General features: G+C 44.1%; 1 protein-coding gene across 8 annotated transcripts in view; it reads left to right on the forward strand.

Moving 5' to 3' along the window:
* Positions 1-27,281, forward strand: part of wdr26a (WD repeat domain 26a) — a 173,593-nt gene that overhangs the window by 41,901 nt on the left and 104,411 nt on the right. For all 8 annotated transcript variants that reach the window (XM_078212131.1, XM_078212129.1, XM_078212135.1 and 5 more), the window contains exon 6: positions 6,791-6,947. In XM_078212131.1, coding sequence (XP_078068257.1) covers positions 6,791-6,947 — 157 coding nt within the window. The remainder of the gene's footprint in view (positions 1-6,790; positions 6,948-27,281) is intronic.

A 27,281-nucleotide genomic window follows, 5' to 3' on the forward strand; every position in this document is an offset into this window, starting at 1 on the left:
CTTGTTTCTGAAGATTCTTGGATTCCAGAAGCAGAGAAGGAGAAAGTTTGAGAGGTCATGTGGTATGCTTTTACTAAAGTGACAGCACTTTTGCCGCAGGTGATATTATGAATCCTTATAGTTAAACATCTATGAAGGAGTGTTGCCTGGAAGCTGTTTACAAGTGTTACGATCCCAGTTGATACTACTGGATGGGAAGGTCCCAGAATAGAACTGTGGCTCAAAGGTAACTTCTGCTCTTTTTTAAGGAAACGTGGATGAACAGGGTTATGGAACTACCAATTAGCTTTTAACTGGAAAGAAAATTCATTAAACATGAAAAGTTTGACTATAAAACTCCACTCCCACTTATTGTCAAATATGCACATTTTAAGAATAACATGGGTTTCAAAGTTTGTTTGTTTATTTATTTATTAGTGTCACAAGTAAGGCTTACATGAACACCACAATGAAGTTACTGTGAAAATCCCCTAGTCGCCACACTCCAGCGCCTGTTCGGGTACACTGAGGGACAATTTAGCATGGCAAATGCACCTAACCAGCATGTCTTTCGGACTGTGGGAGGAAACCCATGCTGACACGGGGAGACTGTGCAGACTCCACACAGCCAGTGACCCAAACCGGGTCCCGTGCGGCAGCGGTGCTAACCACTGTGCCACCGTGCCCAATAGTGTATCTTATGTTCTTAGAAAACACACTGTACGGTCCCTGTAACTCAACAGGCTAATTGTACACATTCCACTCTGAAACTAAGATAGATGTCACCCAATCAGTCTTCCACAGATGTCTCCTCAACACAGAATCATAGAATACTACAGTGCAGAAGAGGCCCTTTGACCCATCGAGTCTGCATCGACATGAAAGTTTTGACCTGTCCACCTAATCCCACTTGCCAGCATTTGGTCCATAGCCTTGAATGTTATGGCATGCCGAGTACTCAACCAGTTACTTTTTAAGGGATGTGAAGAATCCCGCCTCCACCACCCTCCCAGGCATGCATTCCAGACCATCACCACCCTCTGAGTAAAAAGGTTTTTCCTCAAATCTCCCCTCTAAACCTCCCACCCCTCACTTTTAACTTGTGTCCCCTCGTAACTGACCCTTCAACTAAGGGGAACAGCAGTGCCTTAACCACCCTGTCCATGCCCCTCATAATCTTGTACACCTCAATCAGGTCGCCCCTCAGTCTTCTCTGCTTCAATGAAAACAACCCAAGCCTCTCCAACCTCTCTTCATAACTTAAATGTTCCATCTCGGGCATCCTGGTAAATTTCCTCTGCACCCCCTCGATTGGGTTCACTTCCGATAATGTGGCGACCAGAACTGTGCACAGTACTCTAGCTGTGGCACCCCTCCCAGATGATTATACTGTGAGCAAACTGATCTCACTGGACTTTGGCTTCCATACTTCACTCTGAAAAGATACTCTTTAAGATCTTGTTACAAACACTGCTTTCTCTCAGCTGTTTTCAGAAAGGATCCACTTCTAGGATTTCTAACTCACCTTTCAGTATTTCATTGTTTTGAAGAGCCAGGAGCTTTCAAGCTTTAACACAATCTATTGGATCCAGGTACCAATTGTTTCACAATTGCTTCAACTTCTATGTTGCAGTCTGCAATAAGATGCTACCAACGTTTAGGATTACTTCAAATCTCTCTGGCACCTCTCTAGCCAACTTCACCAGGTCTGCACTTTTTAGCTCTGACTTTAACTTCAATGAACAGTACCCTGTTCCAATTCCTCTTGTTTCTTCTTTTTTTTCTTCTCTTTTCATCCCCTGGTTTCTAGGACAACTGTCCTTTAGTTTCTCTGGGACTTGCTTTCTTGCCCATTACTCCATTATTCTGCTTCTGGCAGATGTGAGAGTGCTGATCTCTCTCTAGGTGCTAAGCTCCTTCTGCGACTGGTTCAGTTTAAAACTAAACTCAAAAATCCATCCTACCTAAAAATTAGTCGCGATTGCTAAGCAACACAGCTCATTCTTTCTCCAAGCTTTTGTTTACCTTTCACACCGTAAACACTCAGCACATTAGAGGCACAATTTAAAATTAAACCAAAAACCCCATATGTGCAAACACCTTTGTTTGACATGAATCTAACTGGAGTTCAACACTTTCTTACACAACACTGCTAAATGAAAGTCAAATCTATATCTTGTTTCTAATAACCAATACAAATATAGCTTACTTAAAACTACCCTTGCTTCCTGACCCGTCTGGCTAAGTTGGGAATCTTTTGGGAGAATGTTTTGTAAGACTATTTTTAACTGTTTCCTATGTTTCCTTGTTTTCAGAATACAAAAAAATTGATTATGGTCCCTAAGCCAAGTTTTCCTCTGGGATTTGATTTGCTAAGCAATTAACATTTGCTGTTGTCATAACAGTCTTCATATTCAATATTAAGAATACAGCCTGAGGGGATTCTGTGAATTTTCCAGCCCCTTGATGGACAATGGCTGTGGACCATGGGTAGTGAAAACTTTCCCCATGTGCCACTGCAGCGGTTGCTGCAAGCTCTAGTACAAATGTACATTTAAATCTCACCGGATCCAGGGGGAGGTATCTAAATGGATACTAAATTGGCTTCTTGACAAAATCCAGATGGTGATTGTAGAGGGTTGTTTTTCAAGCTGGAGGCCTGTGACCAGTGGTGTGCCTCAAGGATCAGTGCTCGGTCCACTGTTATTTGTCATTTATATTAATGATTTGGATGAGAATATAGGAGGCATGGTTAGTAAGTTTGCAGATGTCACCAAGATTGGTGGCATAGTGGACAGTGAAGAAAGTTATCTCGGATTGCAACGGAATCTTGATCAATTGCGCCAGTGGGCTGATGAATGGCAGATGGAGTTTAATTTAGATAAATGCGAGGTGACGCATTTGATAGATTGAACCAGGGCAGGATTTACTCAGTTAATGGTAGGGCATTGGGGAGAGTTACAGAACAAAGAGATCTCTGGGTACATGTTCATAGCTCCTTGAAAGTGGAGTCACAGGTGGACAGAGTGATGAAGAAGGCATTCGGCATGCTTGGTTTCATCGGTCAGAACATTGAATACAGAGTTGGGACGTCTTGTTGAAGTTGTACAAGACATTGGTAAGGCCACACTTGGAATACTGTGTGCAGTTCTGGTCACCCTATTATAGAAAGGATATTATTAAACTAGAAAGAGTGCAGAAAAGATTTACTAGGATGCGACCAGGACTTGATGGCTTTTCAATTTTTTCACACAGGGTGGTGAGTGTCTGGAATAAGCTGCCAGAGGTAGTAGTAGAGGCGGGTACAATTTTATCTTTTAAAAACCATTTAGATAGTTACATGGGTACGATGGGTATAGAGGGATATGGACCAAATGCGGGCAATTGGGATTAGCTTGGGGGGTTTTTTAAAAAAAAGGGCGGCATGGACAAGTTGGGCCGAAGGGCCTGTTTCCATGCTGTAAACCTCTATGACTCTATTTAAAAATGATAGGAAGCAACTTTACTTTCTAGCTTATCACTATTCCACTTCCAACTAGGCCCCATTGTGCATGAATCTAATTCACTTTTAAATAAATAGTTAGCAAATCTAGGCATATTTGCTTTAACATTTGTTGGTAGTCATGATGTGGAGATGCCGGCGTTGGACTGGGGTAAGCACAGTAAGAAGTCTCACAACACCAGGTTAAAGTCCAGCAGGTTTATTTGGTAGCAAATACCATAAGCTTTCAGAGCACAGCTCCTTCGTCAGATGGAGTGGATATCTGTTCTCAAACAGTGCAAACAGACACAGAAATCAAATTACAGAATACTGATTAGAATGCAAATCTCTACAGCAAGCCAGGTCTTAAATGTACAGACAATGTGGGTGGAGGGAGCATTCAACACAGGTTAAAGAGATATGTATTGTCTCCAGACAGAACAGCTAGTGAAATTCTGCAAGTCCAGGAGGCAAGCTGTGGGGGTTACTGATAATGTGACATAAATCCAACATCCCGGTTTAGGCCGTCCTCATGTGTGCGGAACTTGGCTATCAGTTTCTGCTCAGCGACTCTGCGCTGTCGTGAAGGCTGCCTTGGAGAACGCTTACCTGAAGATCCAAGGCTGAATGCCCGTGACTGCTGAAGTGCTCCCCCACAGGAAGAAAACAGTCTTGCCCGGTGACCGTCGAGCGGTGTTCATTCATCCGCTGTCGTAGCGTCTGCATGGCTTCCCTAATGTACCATGCCTCGGGACATCCTTTCTTGCAGCGTGGTACATTGGGGAAGCCATGCAGACGCTACGACAGCGGATGAATGAACACCGCTCGACGGTCACCGGGCAAGACTGTTCTCTTCCTGTGGGGGAGCACTTCAGCAGTCACGGGCATTCAGCCTTGGATCTTCAGGTAAGCGTTCTCCAAGGCGGCCTTCACGACACACGACAGCGCAGAGTCGCTGAGCAGAAACTGATAGCCAAGTTCCGCACACATGAGGACGGCCTAAACCAGGATGTTGGATTTATGTCACATTATCAGTAACCCCCACAGCTTGCCTCCTGGACTTGCAGAATTTCACTAGCTGTTCTGTCTGGAGACAATACACATCTCTTTAACCTGTGTTGAATGCTCCCTCCACCCACATTGTCTGTACATTTAAGACCTGGCTGGCTGTAGAGATTTGCATTCTAATCAGTATTCTGTAATTTGATTTCTGTGTCTGTTTGCACTGTTTGAGAACAGATATCCACTCCATCTGACGAAGGAGCTGTGCTCCGAAAGCTTATGGTATTTGCTACCTAATAAACCTGTTGGACTTTAACCTGGTGTTGTGAGACTTCTTACTGTGTTAACATTTGTTAACAGCCTTTGAGCTTTGAGTTCCAGAAGTCTGCAAAATCCTAACTTCCTCCAAGCTTCAGCTGCAAACTAAACTGCTTTCTGCAAAAGTTTTTTCTCTCTGCTACAGATCTGGGATTGCATATTAATCACATCGCATGACCCTGTCAATCACTCGAATCAGAAATCTCAGGAGAACTTAAGTAAACAAAGCCCGTTAACTCTACTTAACGTAACCACTTACAAGGTTGAAATGAGTAATTATCCTGCTCTTCCAGCATCTGGGCTGTTATACCCGAGACATACCGACTGCCTGTAAAATAAAGCTAAATTTTTTAACATTCCCCTTAAACACAAAAAATATATAAATCCATATCTCTGGAGGAGGCTGAGATGGATCATCCGCTTGGCACTTCTTTTTGAAGGGTGTATTAAATGATTCAATCGTATCTTTTTCACTGTGTTGGGCTCCCCCATTATTGAAGATGGGGATATTTGTGGAGCTGCATCCACGAGTTGTTTAAATTGTCCAGCACCTTTCATTGCTGCAGTGGACTGCAGAGCTTAGATTTGATTTGTTGGTTGTGAAATCGCTGTGTCTACCTATGACAGAAGTACTCATGTTCTGACTTCACTAGGCTTGCCTGGTGCTGCTCCTGGCATGCCCTCCTCCCCTCTCCATTGAACTAGGATTGACTCCCTGGCTTGATCATATTGGTAGAGTGGGGGATATGCAGGTCCATGAGATTACTGATTGTGGTTGAGTATAATTCTGCTGCTGCTGATTGTCCAAAGTGCCTTTTGGTTGCAAAGTCTTGAGTTGCGAGATCTGTTTGAAATCTACTTCATTGAACATGGTGGTAGCATCGCGTAGCATGATAAGAGAGTATTCTCAATGTGAAGATGGGATTTTGTCTCCACAAAAATTGTGGTGGTTACTCTGACTTGTACCATCATGGACAGATGTTTCAAAGACAGGCAGGTTGATGAAGTGGCGGCCAAGTAAGTTTTGTTCTCCTACTCGTCCCATTACCTTTAGCCAGTGACTCAGTCTAGCAGTTATATCCTTTAGGATTCGAGCAGCACGGCCAGTGGTGGTGCTACCAAGCTATTCTTGGTGATGGACATTGAAGTTTCCCCCATTCAGAGTACATTCTGTGCTCTTAGCAACCTCAGTGCCTCCTCCAAGTGGTGTTCAACATGGAGGTGTACTGATTTATCTGCTGAGGGGGGATTGTGGGGGGTGGGAATCAGCAGGAGGTTTCCTTGCCCGCGTTTGAACCGATGCCATGGGACCTCATGGGGTCCAGAGTCACTGTTGAGGACTCCCAGGACAACTCCCTCCTGACAGTGCCACTATGCTGCCACCTCTGCTGGGTCTGTACTGCCACTGGAACAGAACATACCCAGGGATAGTGATGGTGGTGTCTGGGACATTGTCTTGGGTAATGTCAGGCTGTTTCTTGACTAGTTTGAGAGACAGTTCTTCCCATTTTGGCACAAGCCCCAAATATTAGTGAGTAAGAGACTGTCAGGGTCAACAGGGCTGAGTTAAACATTCTCTTATCCGGTGCTGAGGTTAGTGCTGGGTTACCACAATATTTATTTATATGATCCATGCTGCTTGGTTTAAATGTCAAACAATGCTTGGCAGTTATCTGTTAATCACCATTAACTGTTGTATTCTCTGTGACAATACCTCTATCAATCCAAGACCACTTGCCTACCAATCAGCACTCCTGCCACCTAGTATAAAGATGTTGTTTCTTGTGATTGCACCGGCAAGATGAAAAACTTGAACAAAATGTATTTTTTCTGCAATACTCGTACAACCAAATGACTATCTTTTGTTTACTTAACCAAGGAGCTATAACATTACTTGCATAGCAGCATTGACTCAGATTTGATCGTATCAGATGGAGTTCTTTTTAGATTGGAATTGCCCGAGTCATTCAAAAAATTAAATTCATTTTAAATTTTACTTTATTTTGCTAGTGTACCTGCCTCCTTCAGTGATGTTACCTCCACGACGCTTACAAACTCTGCTACGTCAAGCAGTGGAACTGCAGCGAGACCGGTGCCTTTATCACAATACAAAACTAGATGGCAACCTGGACTCGATGTCTCTGCTCATGGACCATGTTTGCAGTAGGTAAGTAATAAGTCATCAAATGCTGGCTATATATAGAACCTTATTTTATCCCTCAAAACACTGCATATAAAGTTGTCATTTTAAAATGCAGTTGATTTTGTGTAAGCAAGAATAGAAGCCATTTTGAGTGGTTAGCTGATTCAATTTTTTCTTGGAATACTCATTGAACAAGTAGTGAACAGGATGTTAGGAAGAGTCTCGAGTAGAAACTTGGTTTTTTTTCTGTCTCAAATACCAGAACATACAGCCAGATTTTAGTTAATAACCTCATCTGAAAGACAGCAGCTGTTCCTTGCTCTTGCTGTGGGATGACATCCTTGATTGTCATCAAGTCTTCAACTGGAATTAGAGCCAACAGTCATCTGACTTGGATGAAACTCCATTGAACCGAGTTAATGGACCAGGACATGTTAAAGTATTTTTACTACGTCAGTTCTAAACTACTTCTCTACACATCAATAGCAAAAAAAAATAAGTTTATGTCTTTATAGGAAGACAAGGTGAAATAGTTTAAATTGAAGCCTTCCATTCACCAGGCATTAAACTGTGGAAGCTAATAATTATAATCTAGTTGTGATGGAGTGTCTGTTGAAATGTATTGATTAGTTCTCGAGACTTGTCTGGTTCCTTGGGGATGGGGAAATAGGTATGTTTGTCTGTTTATTTATTAGTCACAAGCAGGCTTACATTAACATTGCAATGAAGTTACTGTGAAAATGCCCTAGTCACCACACTCCGGCGCCTGTTCAGGTACACTGAGGGAGAATTTAGCATGGCCAATATACCTAACCAGCATGTCTTTCGGACTGTGGGAGTAAACCCATGCAGACACTGGGAGAACGTGCAGACTCCGCACAGTGACTCAAGCTGGGAATCGAACCCAGGTCCCTGGTGCTGAGAGGCAGCAGTGCTAGCAACTTGCATCTGGTGCAAGAACAATTGTGGGATAGGAAAATACTACTTATTTCAGTGTAGGTAAATTTGTCAGCCAATTGCAGGTGATCTATTGCACTTCACTCCATCTTCAGTGTCACCAGCTGTAGCTGCAGCAGACAGGCATTCCTCTGTGTCACTTGTGAAAAGTATTTTTGAATGCTGAATGTTGTTTGCAGCTATTAAACAATCTAGGCAGTGTAATTTAGTTTTAAAACTGGATATTGTAAATAAATTGGAGAAATAATGGATTTGGGGAATGTTGGTGTGCCACCTTATCTAGATTTAGATGGTCATGAACATCTTTTGCTAAGAACATGAAGCAGCCATTCATTGCTTTTTTTAAAGAAAAATTGCATCTCCCACTGAGACTGCAGTCTTTTGTTTTCCTCCTCCTCTTTCAGAATCACACTTGATCTGACCAAAATTTGACTTGTGATTTCTCAGCAACAGATTGATTGGATCCTCCGTTTTCATTTTGACCCCTTATAACGTGGTGTTGTTAGGAAATAGTTTAAAGTAAGTTATACTTGTATTTGTGGGTGTGATGAGTAAGATAAGCTTTATTTCTATTTCTGCAGTTGTTTTAGTTTCAGTCTAAAAGATGCCTGTATTTTAATGAGGTTTTACCACTCTAAAGCAAACGAGGAGAGATTGGGTAAACTGGGCTTGTTCATCCTGGAAAGACGGAGAATGAGGGGAGACCTAATAGAGGTGTACAAAATTATGACGGGTATAGATAGGGTGAACAGTGGGAAGCTTTTTCCCAGGTCGGAGGTGACGATCACGAGGGGTCACGGGGTCAAGGTGAGAGGGGCGAGGTATGAACTCAGATATCAGAGGGACGTTTTTTACACAGAGTAGTGGGGTCCTGGAATGCGCTGCCAGATAAGGTGGTGGAGGCAGACACGCTGGTATTGTTTAAGACTTGCCTGGATAGTCACATGAGCAGTCTGGGAATGGAGGGATACAAATGAGTGGTCTAGTTGGACCAATGAGCAGCACAGGCTCGGAGGGCCGAAGGGCCTGTTTCCTGTGCTGTACTGTTCTTTGTTCTTTGTATAAAAAAGCTGGGTTGTTTCCTACCTGTGATGTGGAGATGCCGGCGTTGGACTGGGGTAAGCACAGTAAGAAGTCTCACAACACCAGGTTAAAGTCCAACAGGTTTATTTGGTAGCAAATACCATAAGCTTTCGGAGCACAGCTCCTTCGTCAGATGGAGTGAATATCTGTTCTCCAACAGTGCACAGACACAGAAATCAAGTTACAGTAACTTGGTTTCTGTGTCTGTGCACTGTTGGAGAACAGATATTCACTCCATCTGACGAAGGAGCTGTGCTCCGAAAGCTTATGGTATTTGCTACCAAATAAACCTGTTGGACTATAACCTGGTGTTGTGAGACTTCTTATTGTTGCCTGGCAACAAGGGAACAAAGTGGTTTGAGGTTCATTTGGTGATTATGCTCTGAGCTGCAAAGAGCAATTTAGATATCTCTAGCAGGACATGAAAAAAGACCGCAGAGAGCAGGCCCCAAGGTCGCAAGCCCAGGGAGAGAGACAGAAGGAAGTTCTAAGAAGACCTTCTAGTCAAAGGGAAAGAACAGAAATCTGGAAAAGGTTCTGTTAAGTAAAGATCAAGGAGCAGAGGGTCCATGATGCAGACCTGGAATAATGTGGGCCTGAGAAGCCAGAGACCCAAGGAAACCCAGAGGGTGGTGACTGCTTTCTATGGACCTGTGAAGCAATGGGGTTCTGTTGGCCCAGATAGGTATCTGGGTGACTGTGTGAAAGGTGAGACTTGAATGCACGCTCAAGGGCAGTGGAATGTCTCGAGGAGAGGTTGAAACCCTGCAATTGGCCCCTTGGTGCGGGCATCAGAGAGAACGTGCTGTTTGGGAGAAGACATCAGGGCATGTTCTTCAGATTGGAAACCCACATGTGAAAGGCAGACCATACCATAGAGAGGGCAGTAGCACAGGCATCTCAGCCTTTACAATGGTCCATCAAGTTTGAGGTTTTTTCAGCTTGTTTGGACAAGGGTGGGAGTTCCAGGATGGATGAGCTAACTGACTCTGGCATTGTGGTACAGGAAGCCATTTAAGTTGGAGTGTGAAAAGCCATGTAGTAGTAGTTGGGGTTAGTTTGTCAGAGGGATTGGCACCATTAGCTGCAGCAAAGAATGCAAATCCATGCCCTGTGCCTGAGTTCAGGACATCTGGGGGTGGAGAGTAACTTGCAGTGGGAAGGGTAAGACCCAGTCATCGTGGTCGGCATGTAAGTACCAATGACATAGGCAGGACGTAGATTTTTAAAAACTATATATTTAATCCAGTAACTGTTACCACACCAGGCTGTATATCACCTTGAATTTGCTTCTGAGGTAAAACAAACAAGTGACTTCTTAAGACAGGCTTTCTTCACAGACCTGGCTTGCTGGGAGTTAACAGCTATTCCTGTTGTGATTAAGGTCTAAAGCGGCTACCCTTGCGTTGGTTTAATCATCTCCTGCTATATACAGTTGTTTCCTTTTTGATCTTCTCTTATACAAACTAACCTCATCAGAAATTACCTTGATTTTGAGAGTCTATTTTTTTCAAGTGTAAATACAAAAAGTTCACACCTTGAACTTTTAAACCTTTATTGAAACCCTTTGGTCTGTTTCCCCCTTGAGCCAGCTTGCCTTAGCTAAACATCTGTTTGCATTGTTGCCAGTGTCATCAATATTACATAGAACAGTACAGCACAGAACAGGCCCTTCGGCCCACGATGTTGTGCCGAGCTTTATCTGAAACCAAGATCAAGCTATCCCACTCCCTATCATCCTGGTGTGCTCCATGTGCCTATCCAATAACCGCTTAAATGTTTCTAAAGTGTCTGACTCCACTATCACTGCAGGCAGTCCATTCCACACCCCAACCACTCTCTGCGTAAAGAACCTACCTCTGATATCCGTCCTGTATCTCCCACCACGAACCCTATAGTTATGCCCCCTTGTAATAGCTCCATCCACCCGAGGAAATAGTCTTTGAACGTTCACTCTATCTATCCCCTTCATCATTTTATACACCTCTATCAAGTCTCCCCTCAGCCGCCTCCGCTCCAGAGAGAACAGCCCTAGCTCCCTCAACCTTTCCTCATATGACCTACCCTCCAAACCAGGCAGCATCCTGGTAAATCTCCTCTGCACTCCTTCCAGCGCTTCCACATCCTTCCTATAGTGAGGTGACCAGAACTGCACACAATATTCCAAATGTGGTCTCACCAAGGTCCTGTACAGTTGCAGCATAACCCCACGGCTCTTAAACTCCAACCCCCTGTTAATAAAGGCTAACACACTACAGGCCTTCTTCACAGCTCTATCCACTTGAGTGGCAACCTTTAGAGATCTGTGGATATGGACCCCAAGATCTCTCTGTTCCTCCACAGTCTTCAGAACCCTACCTTTGACCCTGTAATCCACATTTAAATTTGTCCTACCAAAATGAATCACCTCACATTTATCAGGGTTAAACTCCATTTGCCATTTTTCAGCCCAGCTTTGCATCCTATCTATGTCTCTTTGCAGCCTACAACAGCCCTCCACCTCATCCACTACTCCACCAATCTTGGTGTCATCAGCAAATTTACTGATCCACCCTTCAGCCCCCTCCTCTAAGTCACTAGATCCATAAGCATAACCAAACTGCCTCTGCCGTTTTGCAACCTGGATTTTCTAATTTTTAAAAATATGTAATCAACAGATAACATACCAATTTATTGGATTTCCCTGATGCTTTCATGTCAAAGCAATTTTTCCTGATGAGAAATGCAACTCCAAGTCATGCAAAATGCAAATCAAATGGACTTGGCCAAGTACAGGAAACAGTTATCTGCATGGTGAGCAGAACCATGCATGACAGTAACCTGGGATCTGTAAATTCATGTTTAAACATACAAGTCTCAAAATCTCATCATTAAAACATCCAAACAAGCCCATAGCATACAAAATAGGAGCAGAAATATTCCATTTGAACCCTCTAGTCTAGCCTGCTATTCAATAATATCTTGGCTGATCTGTATGTGTTTCGCATTCTATATTCCCATTTACCTATAACTTTTGATTCCCTTGTCTAACAAGAATCTATTTACCAATGCCTTAACCATATTTAATGACCATTCCTCCACTGCCTGCTGAGGCAGAATTCCGGAGTTGTGCAATCCTTGGAAAGAATTTCTCTGCAGCTCTGTACTAGAAGAGAACCTCTCATTGCTCCCTAGTTCTGAACTCACCCGCAAGGGGAATACAGGTACAGAATTCCCTAAAAGTGACGTCACAGGTGGATAGGGTCGTAAAGAGTGCCTTTGGTACATTGGCCTTTATAAATCGGAGTATCGAGTATAAAAGTTGGAGTGTTATGGTAACGTTATATAAGGCATTGGTGAGGCCGAATTTGGAGTATTGTGTACAGTTTTGGTCACCTAGTTACAGGAAGGATGTAAATAAGATTGAAAGAGTGCAGAGAAGGTTCACAAGGATGTTGCCGGGACTTGAGAAGCTGAGTTACAGAGAGAGATTGAATAGATTGGGACTTTATTCCCTGGAGCATAGAAGATTGAGGGGAGATTTGATAGAGGTGTATAAGATTTTGATGGGTATAGATAGAGTGAATGCAAGCAGGCTTTTTCCGCTGAGGCTAGGGGAGAAAAAAACCAGAGGGCATGGGTTAAGGGTGAAAGGAGAAAAGTTTAAAGGGAATATTAGGGGGGGCTTCTTCACGCAGAGAGTGGTGGGGGTGTGGAATGAGCTGCCGGATAAAGTGGTAAATGCCACTAAAAATGGCCACTTTTAACATTTAAGAAAAACTTGGACGGGTTCATGGATGAGAGGGGTGTGGAGGGATATGGTCCAAGGATATTCTAACATAGAAAAAAACGAGCAGGAAAAATTGCTTTGATATGCTCCAAGTGCAGGTCAGTGGGACTAGGCATAAAATGGTTCGGCACAGACAAGAAGGGCCAAAAGGCCTGTTTCTGAGCTGTAATTTTCTATGGTTCTAAGGCGAAGCATCCTTTCCACATCTACCTTGTCAGTGCTGTTCAGGATATTCTAACATAGAAAAAACGAGCAGGAGCCAGTCATTCAGCCCTTTGAGCCATTCAATATGATCATGGTTGATCCTCTATCTCAATGCCATACTCCTGTGTTCTCACTATACATCTTACTACCTTGAGAGTCTAGAAATCTATTTATTTCCTCAAATATTCAATGAGTTGACCTTTCCTTCACTGCATTCTGTGGTTCTCAAATTCCACATGAGTGAAGGTGTTTCTCCTCATATGTCTGAAATCTCTCTCTCTCTCTCTTCTCTCCTCCCCCCCACACACACACACACACACACACACACACACCCCCCCCCTCGGAGTGGACCTGACCCAGCCAAACCTACCCAACTGAATTCCATGCACTTACCTTCTCCTTGGCCTGTCAGGCTCACTGGGCCTCTAAACCCACCTGCTTCTGGCAGCCAGTGTAGTAAAAAAAGGAGGGGGGGGGGGGGGCGGTTTACCTCCAAGTTCACTGGTGTTGCATTACGCTGGAGCCTGCAGAGACACTTTCGCTGCAGGCTCCAAGCAGCTCCAGCCAGTGGAGGTTTCAACAATTGTTTCCCAGAGCAGGCAAGTGTGCTTTACACTGTTGTAATGCCAGCAGGCCAGCACTCAGTGCTGCTCTGCCTGCATGGTGAGTGCTGCCTGGCTGTGAGGAGTGTTTTTGGAGTTGGATGAACATGGAGTTAGGTGAAACAGGCAGCAGAGGCTACAAGCGGGAGTGCTGATTGGTCAGTAAGTGTTATTTTTTCTTTTTGCTCTTGGCATTGTAGTTGTTGTACACTGCTATAGTGTTTCTGTGTAATTTCTGTGGTTTACAGTTTGTGAAGGTTATACTCGGTAGTAACAAGGAGCAGGAAAGAAGGGCCCGAGAGAATTGTATATATCTGAAACAAAATATCTTTCAAATTTTTAATTTGAAGGGGTAAGACATGACAGGAGAGCTCCATGCCGTGGTTTGCTCCTCTTGCTTCATGTGGCAGGCTGGGACAGTTCCAGTCCCTTGGGTCAGCGTGTGCGCGGGAAGTGTCTCCAGCTACAGCTCCTAGAAGTTCGGGTTTCAGAGCTGAAGCGGCGGCTGGAGGCACTGTGGAGCATCGGCGAGTCAGAGTTTCGTGGATAGCACGTATAGAGAGTTGGTCACACCGTAGGCTCAGACTCTGCAGGCAGGAAGGGAATAGATGACCACCAGACAGAGCAAGAGAGATAGGCAGCGAGTGCAGGAATCTCCTGTGGCCATTCCCCTGCAGAACAGATATACGGCTTTGGATACTGTTGAGGGGAATGACCTCTCTGGGGAAAGCAGCAGCAGCCAAACTTGTTGCACCACGGTTGGTTCTGCTGCAGAGGGGAGGGGTAAAAAGTGTGCCAGTGCAATAGTTATAGGGAATTCAATTGTAAGGGGAATAGACAGGCGTTTCTGTGGCCGCAAACGAGATGCCAGGATGGTATGTTGCTTCCCTGGTGCTAAGGTCAAGGATGTCTCAGAGCGGGTACAGGACATTCTGAAGGGGGAGGGTGAACAGCCAGTGGTCGTAGTACACATTGTACAAATGACATAGGTAAAAAAAGGGATGAGGTCCTAAAAGCAGAATACTGGGAGCTAGGAAGAAAGTTAAGAAATCGGACCTCAAAGGTAGTGATCTCAGGATTACTACCGGTGCCACGTGCTAGTCAGAGTGGAAATGAGAGGAGATATCGGATAAATACATGGCTGAAAAGATGGTGTCAGGGGGAGGGTTTCAGATTCCTGGGGCATTGGGACCAGTTCTGGGGGAGGTGGGACCTGTACAAATTGGATGGGTTACACCTGGGCAGGACTGGGACTGATGTCCATGGGGGAGTGTTTGCTAGAGCGGTTGGGAAGGGTTTAAACTAATATGTCAGGGAGATGGGAACCTATGTAAGGAGTCCGAGAAGGAGGGAGCAAGGACAAAAGGTGGGGAGAAGGTTCCAACTACATCAAAAATCAGGAAAAAGAGTTAAAAGGAAGGAGAACTCAGGAGATGTTATTAATGGAAGTGTTAGAATTCAAAAATAAGGTACAAAAGCTAGCATAAGGGCACTTTATCTCAATGCTTGTAGCATTCGAAACAAGGTAAATGAGTTGACAGCACAAATCATTGCAAACGAGTATGATTTGGTGGCCATTACAGAGACATGGTTGCAGGATGGTCAGGACTGGGAGTTGAATATCCAGGGGTATCAAACTGTTCGGAGGGACCAACAGGAAGGTAAGGAAGGTGGTGTAGCTCTGATATTTAAGGATGACATGAGAAATGGTATAGGTTCTATGGAAAACAAGGTTGAATCCATTTGGGTGGAAATTAGAAATAGTAAGGAGAAAAGGTCACTGATAGGCATAGTCTACAGGCCACCAAATAATGACATCACGGTAGGGCGAGAAATAAACAAAGAAATAACTGATGCATGTAAAAATGGTACAGCAATTATCATGGGCGATTTTAATCTACATGTCAATTGGTCAAACCAGGTCGGTCAAGGCAGCTTTGAGGAGGAGTTCATAGAATGTATCCGCGATAGCTTCCTTGAACAGTATGTAATGGAACCGACAAGCAAGCTATCTTAGATCTGGTCCTGTGTAATGAGACAGGAATAATTAATGATCTCACAGTTAGGGATCCTCTCGGAAGAAGCGATCACAGTATGGTTGAATTAAAAATACAGATGGAGCGTGAGAAGGTAAAATTCAATACCCAGTGTCTTGTGCTTAAACAAAGGAGGCTACAAAGGGATGAGGGAGGAATTGGTTAAGGTAGACTGGGAGCAAAAACTTTATGGTGGGACAATTGAGGAACAGTGGAGGACTTTCAAAGCGATCTTTCACAGTGCTCAGCAAAAGTATATACCAGTGATAAGGAAGGACTGTAGAAAAGGAGATAATCAGCCATGGATATCTAAGGAAATAAAGGAGGGTATCAAATTGAAAGAAAATGCATACAAAGTGGCAAAGATTAGAGGGAAACTGAAGGATTGGGAAATCTTTAAAGGTCAGTAGAAAGCCAAAAAAAAGCTATAAAGAAAAGTAAGATGGATTATGAGAGTAAACTCGCTCAGAATATAAAAACAGACGGCAAAAGTTTCTACAAATATATAAAACGGAAAAGAGTGGCTAAAGTAAACATTGGTCCTTTAGAGGATGAGAAAGGGGATGTAATTGGAAATGGGAAAATGGCTGAGGCATTGAACAGGTATTTTGTGTCGGTCTTCACAGTGGAAGACACAAATAACATGCCAAAAATTGATGACAGGAAGGCTATGGCAGGTGAGAACCTAGAAACTATTATCACGAAAGAGGTAGTGTTGGGCAGGTTAATGGGACTAAAGGTAGACAAGTCTCCTGGTCCTGATGGAATGCATCCCAGGGTACTAAAAGAGATGGTGGGAGAAATAGCAAATGCACTTTTACCAAAATTCGCTGGACTCTGGGGTGTTTCCCGCAGATTGGAAAACAGCAAATGTGACGCCACTGTTTAAAAAAGGAGGTAGACCAAAGGCAGGTAACTATAGGCCGGTTAGCTTAACATCTGTAGTAGGGAAAATGCTTGAATCTATCATCAAGGAAGAATAGCGAGACATCTGGATATAAATTGTCCCATTGGTAAGACGCAGCATGGGTTCATGAAGGGCAGGTCATGTTTGACTAATTTGGTGGAATTCTTTGAGAACATTACATGTGCAGTGGACAATGGGGAACCTGTGGATGTGGTGTATCTGGATTTCCAGAAAGCATTTGGCAAGGTGCCGCACCAAAGACTGCGACATAAGATAAAGGTGTACGGTGTTACAGGTAATGTATTAGCATGGATAGAGGATTGGTTAACTAACAGAAAGCAAAGAGTGGGGGTAAATGGGTGTTTTTCTGGTTGGCGATCAGTGACTCGTGGTGTGCCTCAGGGACCAGTGTTGGAACCGCAATTGTTTACGATTTACATAGATCATTTGGAGTTGGGGACCAAGTGTAGTGTGTCAAAATTCGCAGATGACACTGAGATAAGTGGCAGAGCAAAGTGTGCAGAGAACGCCGAAAGTCTGCAAAGGGATATAGATAGTCAAGTGAGTGGGCGAGGGTCTGGCAGATGGGGTACAAGGTTGGTAAATGTGAGGTCATCCATTTTGGTAGGAATAACAGCAAAATGGACTATTATTTAAATGGTAAAGAATTGCAGCATGCTGCTGTGTAGAGGGACCTGGGTGTCCTTGCGCAAAAATCACAAGGAGTTGGTTTGCAGGTGCAGCAGGTATTTAAGAAGGCAAATGGAATTTTGTCCTTCATTGCTGAGGGATGGAGTTTAAAAACAGGGAGGTTATGTTGCAGCTGGTGAGGCCACACCTGGAGTTCTGTGTATAGATTTGGTCTCCTTACTTGAGAAAGGATATACTGACACTGGAGGGGGTGCAGAGGAGATTCACTATGTTGATTCCGGAGTTGAGAGGATTGGTTGAGATTGAGTAGACTGGGGCTATACTCATTGGAATTCAGAAGAATGAGGGGAGATCTTATAGAAACATATAAGATTATGAAGGGAATAGATAAGATAGAAGCAGGGAAATTGTTTCCACTGGCAGGTGAAACTAGGGGGCATGGCCTCAAAATAAGGGGAAGCAGATTTAGGACTGAGTTGAGGAGGAACTTCTTCACACAAAGGGTTGTGAATCTGTGGAATTCCCTGTCCAGTGAAGCAGTTGAGGCTACCTCATTGAATGTTTTTAAGGCAAGAATAGATAAATTTTTGAACAGCAAAGGAATTAAGGGTTATGGTGAGTGGGCGGGTAAGTGGAGATGAGTCCACAAAAAGAACAGCCATGATCTTATTGAATGGTGGAGCAGGTTCGAAGGGCCAGATGGCCGCCTCCTGCTCCTAGTTCTTATGTTCTTAACTTCCACCCAGCTGTGCAAACATATGTCCCAGTGTTTTTTAGGGCATTAAAAGTCAACCACACTCTGAGACTTCGGTTATTTGTAGGCCAGACCAGGGATATTTTTTAGTTTCCCTTCAAGCATTAGCAAAACAGTTATAGAATCGTAGCGGTTTAAGTTAATGCAGCAATCCAGTTGTTTACCAGATTTAATGAATTTAATTTAATTGCTGCTATGAGTTTTGAATGCAGCCTCTGGTTTACTAGACCGGGATCATAATATAGTTCCATACCAATGTATTTCCAAAACAAATTTGTGATTCATTATCTCCGATGATGTAAGCTTTGGTGTGAGGAGGAACTGATGGACTGTTAACTGAAGGACGTTTAGCCTATTTTGAATTACAATATTTTAAAAGCGCCAAGTCAGTTTTAAAATAATTTGTATTTATATCATGTAAATTATCCCATTTTAAACAGGATGTGGGTAGCAAGAACGGAGACCTCGTTGTATGAACACACATGCAGATGAGATGGGTGCTAAAAAACAGGAGGCATCCTGGGTTTTATTAACAGAGATCATAAATTAAAAAAGCAAAGAAGCTTTGTGAACCATTACAAAACACTGGTTTAACCTCAGCTGAAGTTCTGCACACCACACTTAGGAAGGATGTGACAGCATTAGAGGATGCAGAAGTGAATGATAACAGCCAGATGGACTTAAGGAAGGTTATGGGGAGATCTGATGAAAAAATCATGAATCATTTTGGGCAATGAAATAAGGAGCCAGCACTTAAGAACATAAGAACATAAGAAATAGGAGCAGGAGTAGGCCATCTAGCCCCTCGAGCCTGCCCCGCCATTCAATAAGATCATGGCTGATCTGACGTGGATCAGTACCACTTACCCGCCTGATCCCCATAACCCTTAATTCCCTTACCGATCAGGAATCCATCCATCCGCGCTTTAAACATATTCAGCGAGGTAGCCTCCACCACCTCAGTGGGCAGAGAATTCCAGAGATTCACCACCCTCTGGGAGAAGAAGTTCCTCCTCAACTCTGTCTTAAACCGACCCCCCTTTATTTTGAGGCTGTGTCCTCTAGTTTTAACTTCCTTACTAAGTGGAAAGAATCTCTCCGCCTCCACCCTATCCAGCCCCCGCATTATCTTATAAGTCTCCATAAGATCCCCCCTCATCCTTCTAAACTCCAACGAGTACAAACCCAATCTCCTCAGCCTCTCCTCATAATCCAAACCCCTCATCTCCGGTATCAACCTGGTGAACCTTCTCTGCACTCCCTCCAATGCCAATATATCCTTCCTCGTATAAGGGGACCAATACTGCACACAGTATTCCAGCTGCGGCCTCACCAATGCCCTGTACAGGTGCATCAAGACATCCCTGCTTTTATATTCTATCCCCTTCGCAATATAGGCCAACATCCCATTTGCCTTCTTGATCACCTGTTGTACCTGCCGACTGGGCTTTTGCGTCTCATGCACAAGGACCCCCAGGTCCCTTTGCACGGTAGCATGTTTTAATTTGTTTCCATTGAGATAGTAATCCCATTTGTTATTATTTCCTCCAAAGTGTATAACCTCGCATTTCTCAACGTTATACTCCATTTGCCATATCCTCGCCCACTCACTCAGCCTGTCCAAATCTCTCTGCAGATCTTCTCCGTCCTCCACACGATTCACTTTTCCACTTATCTTTGTGTCGTCTGCAAACTTCGTTACCCTACACTCCGTCCCCTCCTCCAGATCATCTATATAAATGGTAAATAGTTGCGGCCCGAGTACCGATCCCTGCGGCACGCCACTAGTTACCTTCCTCCAACCGGAAAAACACCCATTTATTCCGACTCTTTGCTTCCTGTCGGATAGCCAGTCCCCAATCCACTTTAACACACTACCCCCAACTCCGTGTGCCCTAATCTTCTTCAGCAGCCTTTTATGGGGCACCTTATCAAACGCCTTTTGGAAATCCAAAAACACCGCATCCACCGGTTCTCCTCCATCAACCGCCCTAGTCACATCTTCATAAAAATCCAACATGTTCGTCAAGCACGACTTTCCCCTCATGAATCCATGCTGCGTCTGATTGATCGAACCATTTCTATCCAGATGCCCTGCTATCTCCTCTTTAATAATGGATTCCAGCATTTTCCCTACTACAGACGTTAAGCTGACCGGCCTATAGTTACCCGCCTTTTGTCTCCTTCCTTTTTTAAACAGCGGCGTAACATTAGCCGTTTTCCAATCAACCGGCACTACCCCAGAATGCAACGAGTTTTGATAAATAATCACTAACGCATCCACTATTACCTCTGACATTTCTTTCAATACCCTGGGATGCATTCCATCCGGACCCGGGGACTTATCCACCTTCAGTCCCATTAGTCTACCCAGCACTGCCTCTCTGGTAACATTAATCGTATTAAGTATTTCTCCTGCTGCCAACCCTCTATCGTTAATATTTGGCAAACTATTTGTGTCCTCCACCGTGAAGACCGACACAAAAAACTTATTTAAAGACTCAGCCATATCCTCATTTCCCACTATTAACTCCCCCCTCTCGTCCTCCAAGGGTCCAACATTCACTCTAGCCACTCTATTCCTTTTTATATATTTATAAAAACTTTTACTATCATTTTTTATATTAATTGCTAGCCTAGCTTCATAGTCTATCCTTCCTTTCTTTATCGCTTTCTTAGTCTCTCTTTGTTGTTTCTTAAATTTTTCCCAATCACTTGTTTCTCCACTATTTTTGGCCACTCTGTACGCAGCTGTTTTTATTTTAATACTCTCCTTTATTTCCTTCGTTATCCACGGCTGGTTCTCCCTTTTCTTACAATCCTTGTTTTTTGCTGGAATATATTTTTGCTGAGAACTGAAAAGGATCTCCTTAAAAATCCTCCACTGTTCCTCAGCTATCCTACCTGCCAGCCTGCTCTCCCAGTCTACCTTAGCCAATTCATCCCTCATCCTATCATATTTCCCTCTGTTCAAACAGAGGACACTGGTTTGGGACCAAACTTTCTCCTCTTCCATCTGAATCAGAAATTCGACCATATTGTGGTCACTAGACCCAAGAGGGTCCTTCACAATAAGATCCTTAATTCTACCTACCTCGTTACACAATACCAGATCCAAAATAGCTCGTTCCCTCGTCGGTTCCGTAACATGCTGTTCAAGGAAACTATCCCGACAGCATTCTAAGAACTCTTCCTCCATTCCACCCTTACCAACTTGAGTCTGCCAGTCAATGTGCATGTTGAAGTCCCCCATGATTATTGCCGTTCCGTTTTTACACGCATCCCTTATCTGCTTGTTTATAGCCCTCCCTACCTCAACATTATTATTTGGGGGCCTATATACCACACCTACTAGTGTCTTTCTCCCTCTACTATTCCTCATCTCTACCCATAACGATTCCACGTTTTGTTCCTCAGAGCCTATGTCATCCCTCAGTACTACCCTGATATTATCTCTTATTAATAGCGCGACCCCACCACCTTTTCCTTCCTGTCTATTCTTCCTAAACGCCTGATACCCCTGGATATTCATCTCCCAGTCCTGCTCACCTTTCAGCCACGTTTCTGTAATGGCCACTAGATCGTACCCACTCGTGCTGATTTGCACCATCAACTCATTTACCTTGTTCCGAATGCTTCGTGCATTCAGGCAAAGTGTCCTTATTCCAGCTTTTATCTGGACCCGCTTTGATGAGTCGCGAACACCCTCTCCCTCTACTCCCTTATCTAAATTACCGCCTTCATTCACTTGCACCCTCTCCTCTACCATTAATTTTGTAATTCCCCTTACCCCTGCATCCTCCACCCCATCAATTAGTTCCTTGATCCTAGTCAACTCTTCTAGCTCCCCTCCCCCCAACCTATCTAGTTTAAATTCTCCCCAGTAACCTTAGCCAACCTACCGGCCAGGATATTGGTCCCCGTGTGATTCAAGTTCCACCCGTTTTTTGTATACAGATCACCCCTGCCCCTAAAGAGGTCCCAATGGTCCAGGAACCTGAATCCCTGCCCCCTGCACCAGTCCCTCAGCCACACATTCATCTTCCACCTCACTCCATTCCTGCCCTCACCTTCCCGTGGCACAGGCAGTAATCCTGAGATTACTACCTTTGCTTTCCTCTTTCTCAGCTGTCTCCCTAATTCCCTGTACTCCCTTTTCATGACCCCTTCTCCCTTCCTACCCACATCAGCGGTACCAATATGTACCGCTATCTCAGGCTCCTCTCCCTCCCACCTCAGGATTTCCGGGACGCGACTAGCGACATCCTGGATCCCGGCCCCAGGGAGGCAGACCACCATGCGAGAATCCCGCCTACCTCCGCAGAAACGCCTGTCTGTCCCCTTCACCATCGAGTCCCCGATTAATACCGCCTTCCTCCTCTTTTCCTTAGCCCTCTGAGTTACAGGGCTGGACTCCACTGCGGAGACACGGCCACTGCTGCTTCCCCCAGGCGGGCTGTCCCCCCCAGCAGTACTCAAGCAGGAGTACTTGTTGTGCAGGGGCAAATCCACTGGGGTGCTCTCAACCACCCTAGCCTTACCCTTCCTGGCCATCACCCACTTGGCCTCCTCCCGTTGCCCTGGTGTGACCACCTGATGATAGCTCTTGTCTATCACCACCTCATTCTCCCTCATCAGCCTAAGATCCTCGAGCTGCAGTTCCAGCTCCCTAACACGGTCCCTCAGGAACCGCAGCTCGACACACCCCTCACAGATGTGGATGTCCGGGAGGCCAGATGCCTCCAGGACCTCCCACATCCTACACTGGGAACAACACACTGGTTTCACACTCATACTGGACACTTTATGTCAAGTAAGACAGTGAAAAGTTAATAAGAGTGTAAGGAAACAAAAAAATAAATAATTAATTAAAGTCAGAAAACCCACTCTCTTACCCTCAGCCTGCTCCTGGGAACAAATCCCTGATATTAACAACTGATATTAAAACCAAACAACTGAGATTAAACCCAAACAACTGAGATTAAACCCAAACAACTGATATTAAACCCAGAACAACTGATATTAAACCCAAACAACTGAGATTAAACCCAAAACAACTGAGATTAAACCTAAACAACTGATATTAAACCCAAACAACTGAGATTAAACCCAGAACAACTGATATTAAACCCAAACAACTGATATTAAACCCAAACAACTGAGATTAAATCCAAACAACTGATATTAAATCCAAACAACTGAGATTAAACCCAAACAACTGAGATTAAACCCAAACAACTGAGATTAAACCCAAACAACTGAGATTAAACCCAAACAACTGAGATTAAATCCAAACAACTGAGATTAAATCCACAACAACTGGGATTAAACCCGAACAACTGAGATTAAACCCAAACAACTGAGATTAAACCCAAACAACTGAGATTAAATCTGTCTTGAGTGGCAGAGGCACCGTAATCTGAGGAGAGATAATGGGCAAAAGAACTTTGATTTGATTTATTATTGTCTCATGTATTCGTATATGGAGAAAAGTATTGTTTCTTGCGTGCTGTAAGGACAAAGCATACCGTACATAGAGAAGGAAAGGAGAGGGTGCAGAATGTAGTGTTACAATCATAACTAGGACAACATGAGGAAAAAATGATGCAGCGAGTTGTGCCCTCACTGCCGAAAGGGCAGTGAAAGCAGATTTAGTTGCAACTTTCGAAAGGGTATTGGATCATCATTTTAGGGGAAACAATTTGCAAGGTTAGTAGGAAAGAGCAGGGGAGTGGAATTAATTGGTAGCTCTTTCAAAGAATGTACAGAGGGACAATGGGTTGAATGGACTCTATATGATTCTATGTAGTCCCTTTTCTGGCTTCAGGTTGTCCGAAACTGTTTTACAACCAATGAAGTACTTCTGAAATGTAGTGTCTATTGTACTGTAAGTTCCTGCAAACGATGAAACAGTGACTTGGACACTGCATTCTGTATTCTAAGAATACAGAATGCTATGTGCCTTAAATACGTGAAATTCCCAGAGATACATTTCATGGTAAAACTGCAGGAAAACTGCAGCAAGATAGAAGCAGGGAAGTTGTTTCCACTGGCGGATGAAACTAGAACTAGGGGGCATAGCCTCAAAATAAGGGAAGCAGATTTAGAACTGAGTTGAGGAGGAACTTCTTCACACAAAGGGTTGTGAATCTGTGGAATTCCCTGCCCAGTGAAGCAGTTGAGGCTACCTCATTGAATGTTTTTAAGGCAAGGACAGATAAATTTTTGAACAGTAAAGGAATTAAGGGTTATGGTGAGCGGACGGGTAAGTGGAGCTGAGTCCACGAAAAGATCAGCCATGATCTTATTGAATGGCAGAGCAGGCTGGAGGGGCCAGATGGTCTACTCCTGCTCCTAGTTCTCATGTTCTTATGATTATTCACCACATTCAAATACAATGCAGCAATAATACTGCATACTTGCCATTTTAAAAAAAATCTCTTGTTTGGCACGCAAAATCAGATGCATTTCTGAGCTTCTGATGTGTAATTCCTGAATAGACCAACTTGATTAAATAAGCTTATTTCATCACTAATAAATTAATTTGGTTCTGTAAAACTCTTGCAGTAAGTAGTCTATAATAAGTGGAGATGGCTTATCTACACCATCAGTCTTTTGTGCTTGCTAAGTGACATTGGCTCCTGGTCTGACAACAGTGTGATTTAAAAAAAATATTCATCCTGGCTTTACAAATCCCTCTGTGACCTTTCCTGTGAGTTTCCTCCCTAAACCCCCCTCTCTCTTTAAGATGCTTTTAAACCTACCTCTGACTAAACTTTTAATCACACCCGATTATTATGTGACCTAATGTCAGATTTTGATGCATAATTCTTCTGTGAAGCACTGAGGGATATTTAGTTTTGATTTGATTTTTTATTGTCACATATATTAGCTCTCAGTGAAAAGTATTGTTTCTTACATGCTATAAAGACAAAGCATACCGTTCATAGAGAAGGAAAGGAGTGAGTGCAGAATGTAGTGTTACAGTCATAGCTAGGGTGTGGAGAAAGATCAACTTAATATAAGTAGGTCCACTGAAAAGTCTGGTGGCAGCAGGGAAGAAGCTGTTTTTGAGTCAGTTGATATGTGACCTCAGACTTTTGTGTCTTCCAGGCGAAAGAAAGTGGGAGAGAATATGTCCGGGGTGTGTGGAGTTATTGATTATGCTGGGTGCTTTTCTGAGGCAGCAGGAAGTGTAGACAGGGTTAGCGGATGGGAGGCTGGTTTGCATGATGGGCTGGGCTTCGTTCACAGCCCTTTGTAGGTTTTTGTGTCTTGGACAGAGCAGGAGCTGTATCAAGCCGTGAAACAACCAGAAAGAATGCTTTCTATGGTGCATCTGTAAAAATTGCTGAGAGTCATAGCAGATACCCCAAATTTCTTGAGCCTCCTGAGAAAGAGAAGGCGTTAGTGGGTTGGATATTTTACTACATTAGAATGCTACATAGAAAATAGGTGCAGGAGTAGGCCATTTAGCCCTTTGAGCCTGCACCACTATTCAATATGATCATGGCTGATGATGCGCTTTCAGTATCCCACTCCCACTTTCTCTCCATACCCCTTGATCCCTCTTGAATATATCTAACGAACTGGCCCCAAAAACTTCCTGCAAAATTCTACAGGTTCACAACTCTGAGTGAAGAAGTTCTTCCTCATCTCAGTCCTGAATGGTTTACCCCTTGTTCTTAGACTGTGGCCCCTAGTTCTGGACTTTCCCAACATTGGGAACATTCTTCCCGCATCTAGCCTGTCCAGTCCCGTCAGGATTTTATGTTTCTATGAAATCCCCTCTCATTCTTCTAAATTCCAGTGAGTACCAGCCCAGTTGATCCAGTCTTTTCCCCATCTGTCGGTCCTGCCATTCCAGGAAGCAATCTGGTGAACCTTTGCTAGACTCCCTCAATAGCAAGAATGTCCTTCCTCAGACTAGGAGACCAAAACTGCACGCAATACTCAAGGTGTGGCCTCACCAAGGCCCTGTATAACTGCAGGAATGATGTGGAGATGCCGGCGTTGGACTGGGGTAAACACAGTCAGAAGTTTAACAACACCAGGTTAAAGTCCAACAGGTTTATTTGGTAGCAAAAGCCACACAAGCTTTCGGAGCTCTAAGCCCCTTCTTCAGGTGAGTGGGAATTCTGTTCACAAACAGAGCTTATAAAGACACAGACTCAACTTACATGAAGAATGGATCAGTGCTCAGCGCCAACAACTGCCAGTTTCCAGATGCAATTTTACATCTCATCCGCTTCACCCTGGACCACAATATCTTCACCTTCAACAACCAGTTCTTCATCCAGACACACGGAACAGCCATGGGGACCAAATTCGCACCTCAATATGCCAACATCTTCATGCACAGGTTCGAACAAGACTTCTTCACCGCACGGGACCTTCAACCGATGCTATACACTAGATACATCGATGACATTTTCTTCCTTTGGACTCATGGTGAACAATCACTGAAACAACTCTATGATGACATCAACATCCCCTTATATGAGGAAGGATATATTGGCATTGGAGGGAGTGCAGAGAAGGTTCACCAGGTTGATACCTGAGATGAGGGGTTTGGATTATGAGGAGAGGCTGAGGAGATTGGGTTTGTACTCGTTGGAGTTTAGAAGGATGAGGGGGGATCTTATGGAGACTTATAAGATAATGCGGGGGCTGGATAGGGTGGAGGCGGAGAGATTCTTTCCACTTAGTAAGGAAGTTAAAACTAGAGGACACAGCCTCAAAATAAAGGGGGGTCGGTTTAAGACAGAGTTGAGGAGGAACTTCTTCTCCCAGAGGGTGGTGAATCTCTGGAATTCTCTGCCCACTGAGGTGGTGGAGGCTACCTCGCTGAATATGTTTAAAGCGCGGATGGATGGATTCCTGATCGGTAAGGGAATTAAGGGTTATGGGGATCAGGCGGGTAAGTGGTACTGATCCACGTCAGATCAGCCATGATCTTATTGAATGGCGGGGCAGGCTCGAGGGGCTAGATGGCCTACTCCTGCTCCTATTTCTTATGTTCTTATGTTCTTATAACAAGTTCCATCCCACCATCAGGCTCACCATAGACTACTCTCCGGAATCGGTTGCATTCTTGGACACACGCATCTCCATTAAGGACGGTCACCTCAGCACCTCACTGTACCGCAAGCCCACGGATAACCTCACAATGCTCCACTTCTCCAGCTTCCACCCTAAACACGTTAAAGAAGCCATCCCCTACGGACAAGCCCTCCGTATACACAGGATCTGCTCGGATGAGGAGGATCGCAACAGACACCTCCAGACGCTGAAAGATGCCCTCATAAGAACAGGATATGGCGCTAGACTCATTGATCAACAGTTCCAACGCGCCACAGCGAAAAACCGCACCGACCTCCTCAGAAGACAAACAC

The sequence above is a fragment of the Mustelus asterias genome, chromosome 5 (genome assembly GCF_964213995.1).
Source record: "Mustelus asterias chromosome 5, sMusAst1.hap1.1, whole genome shotgun sequence".
Lineage (NCBI taxonomy): Eukaryota > Metazoa > Chordata > Chondrichthyes > Carcharhiniformes > Triakidae > Mustelus > Mustelus asterias.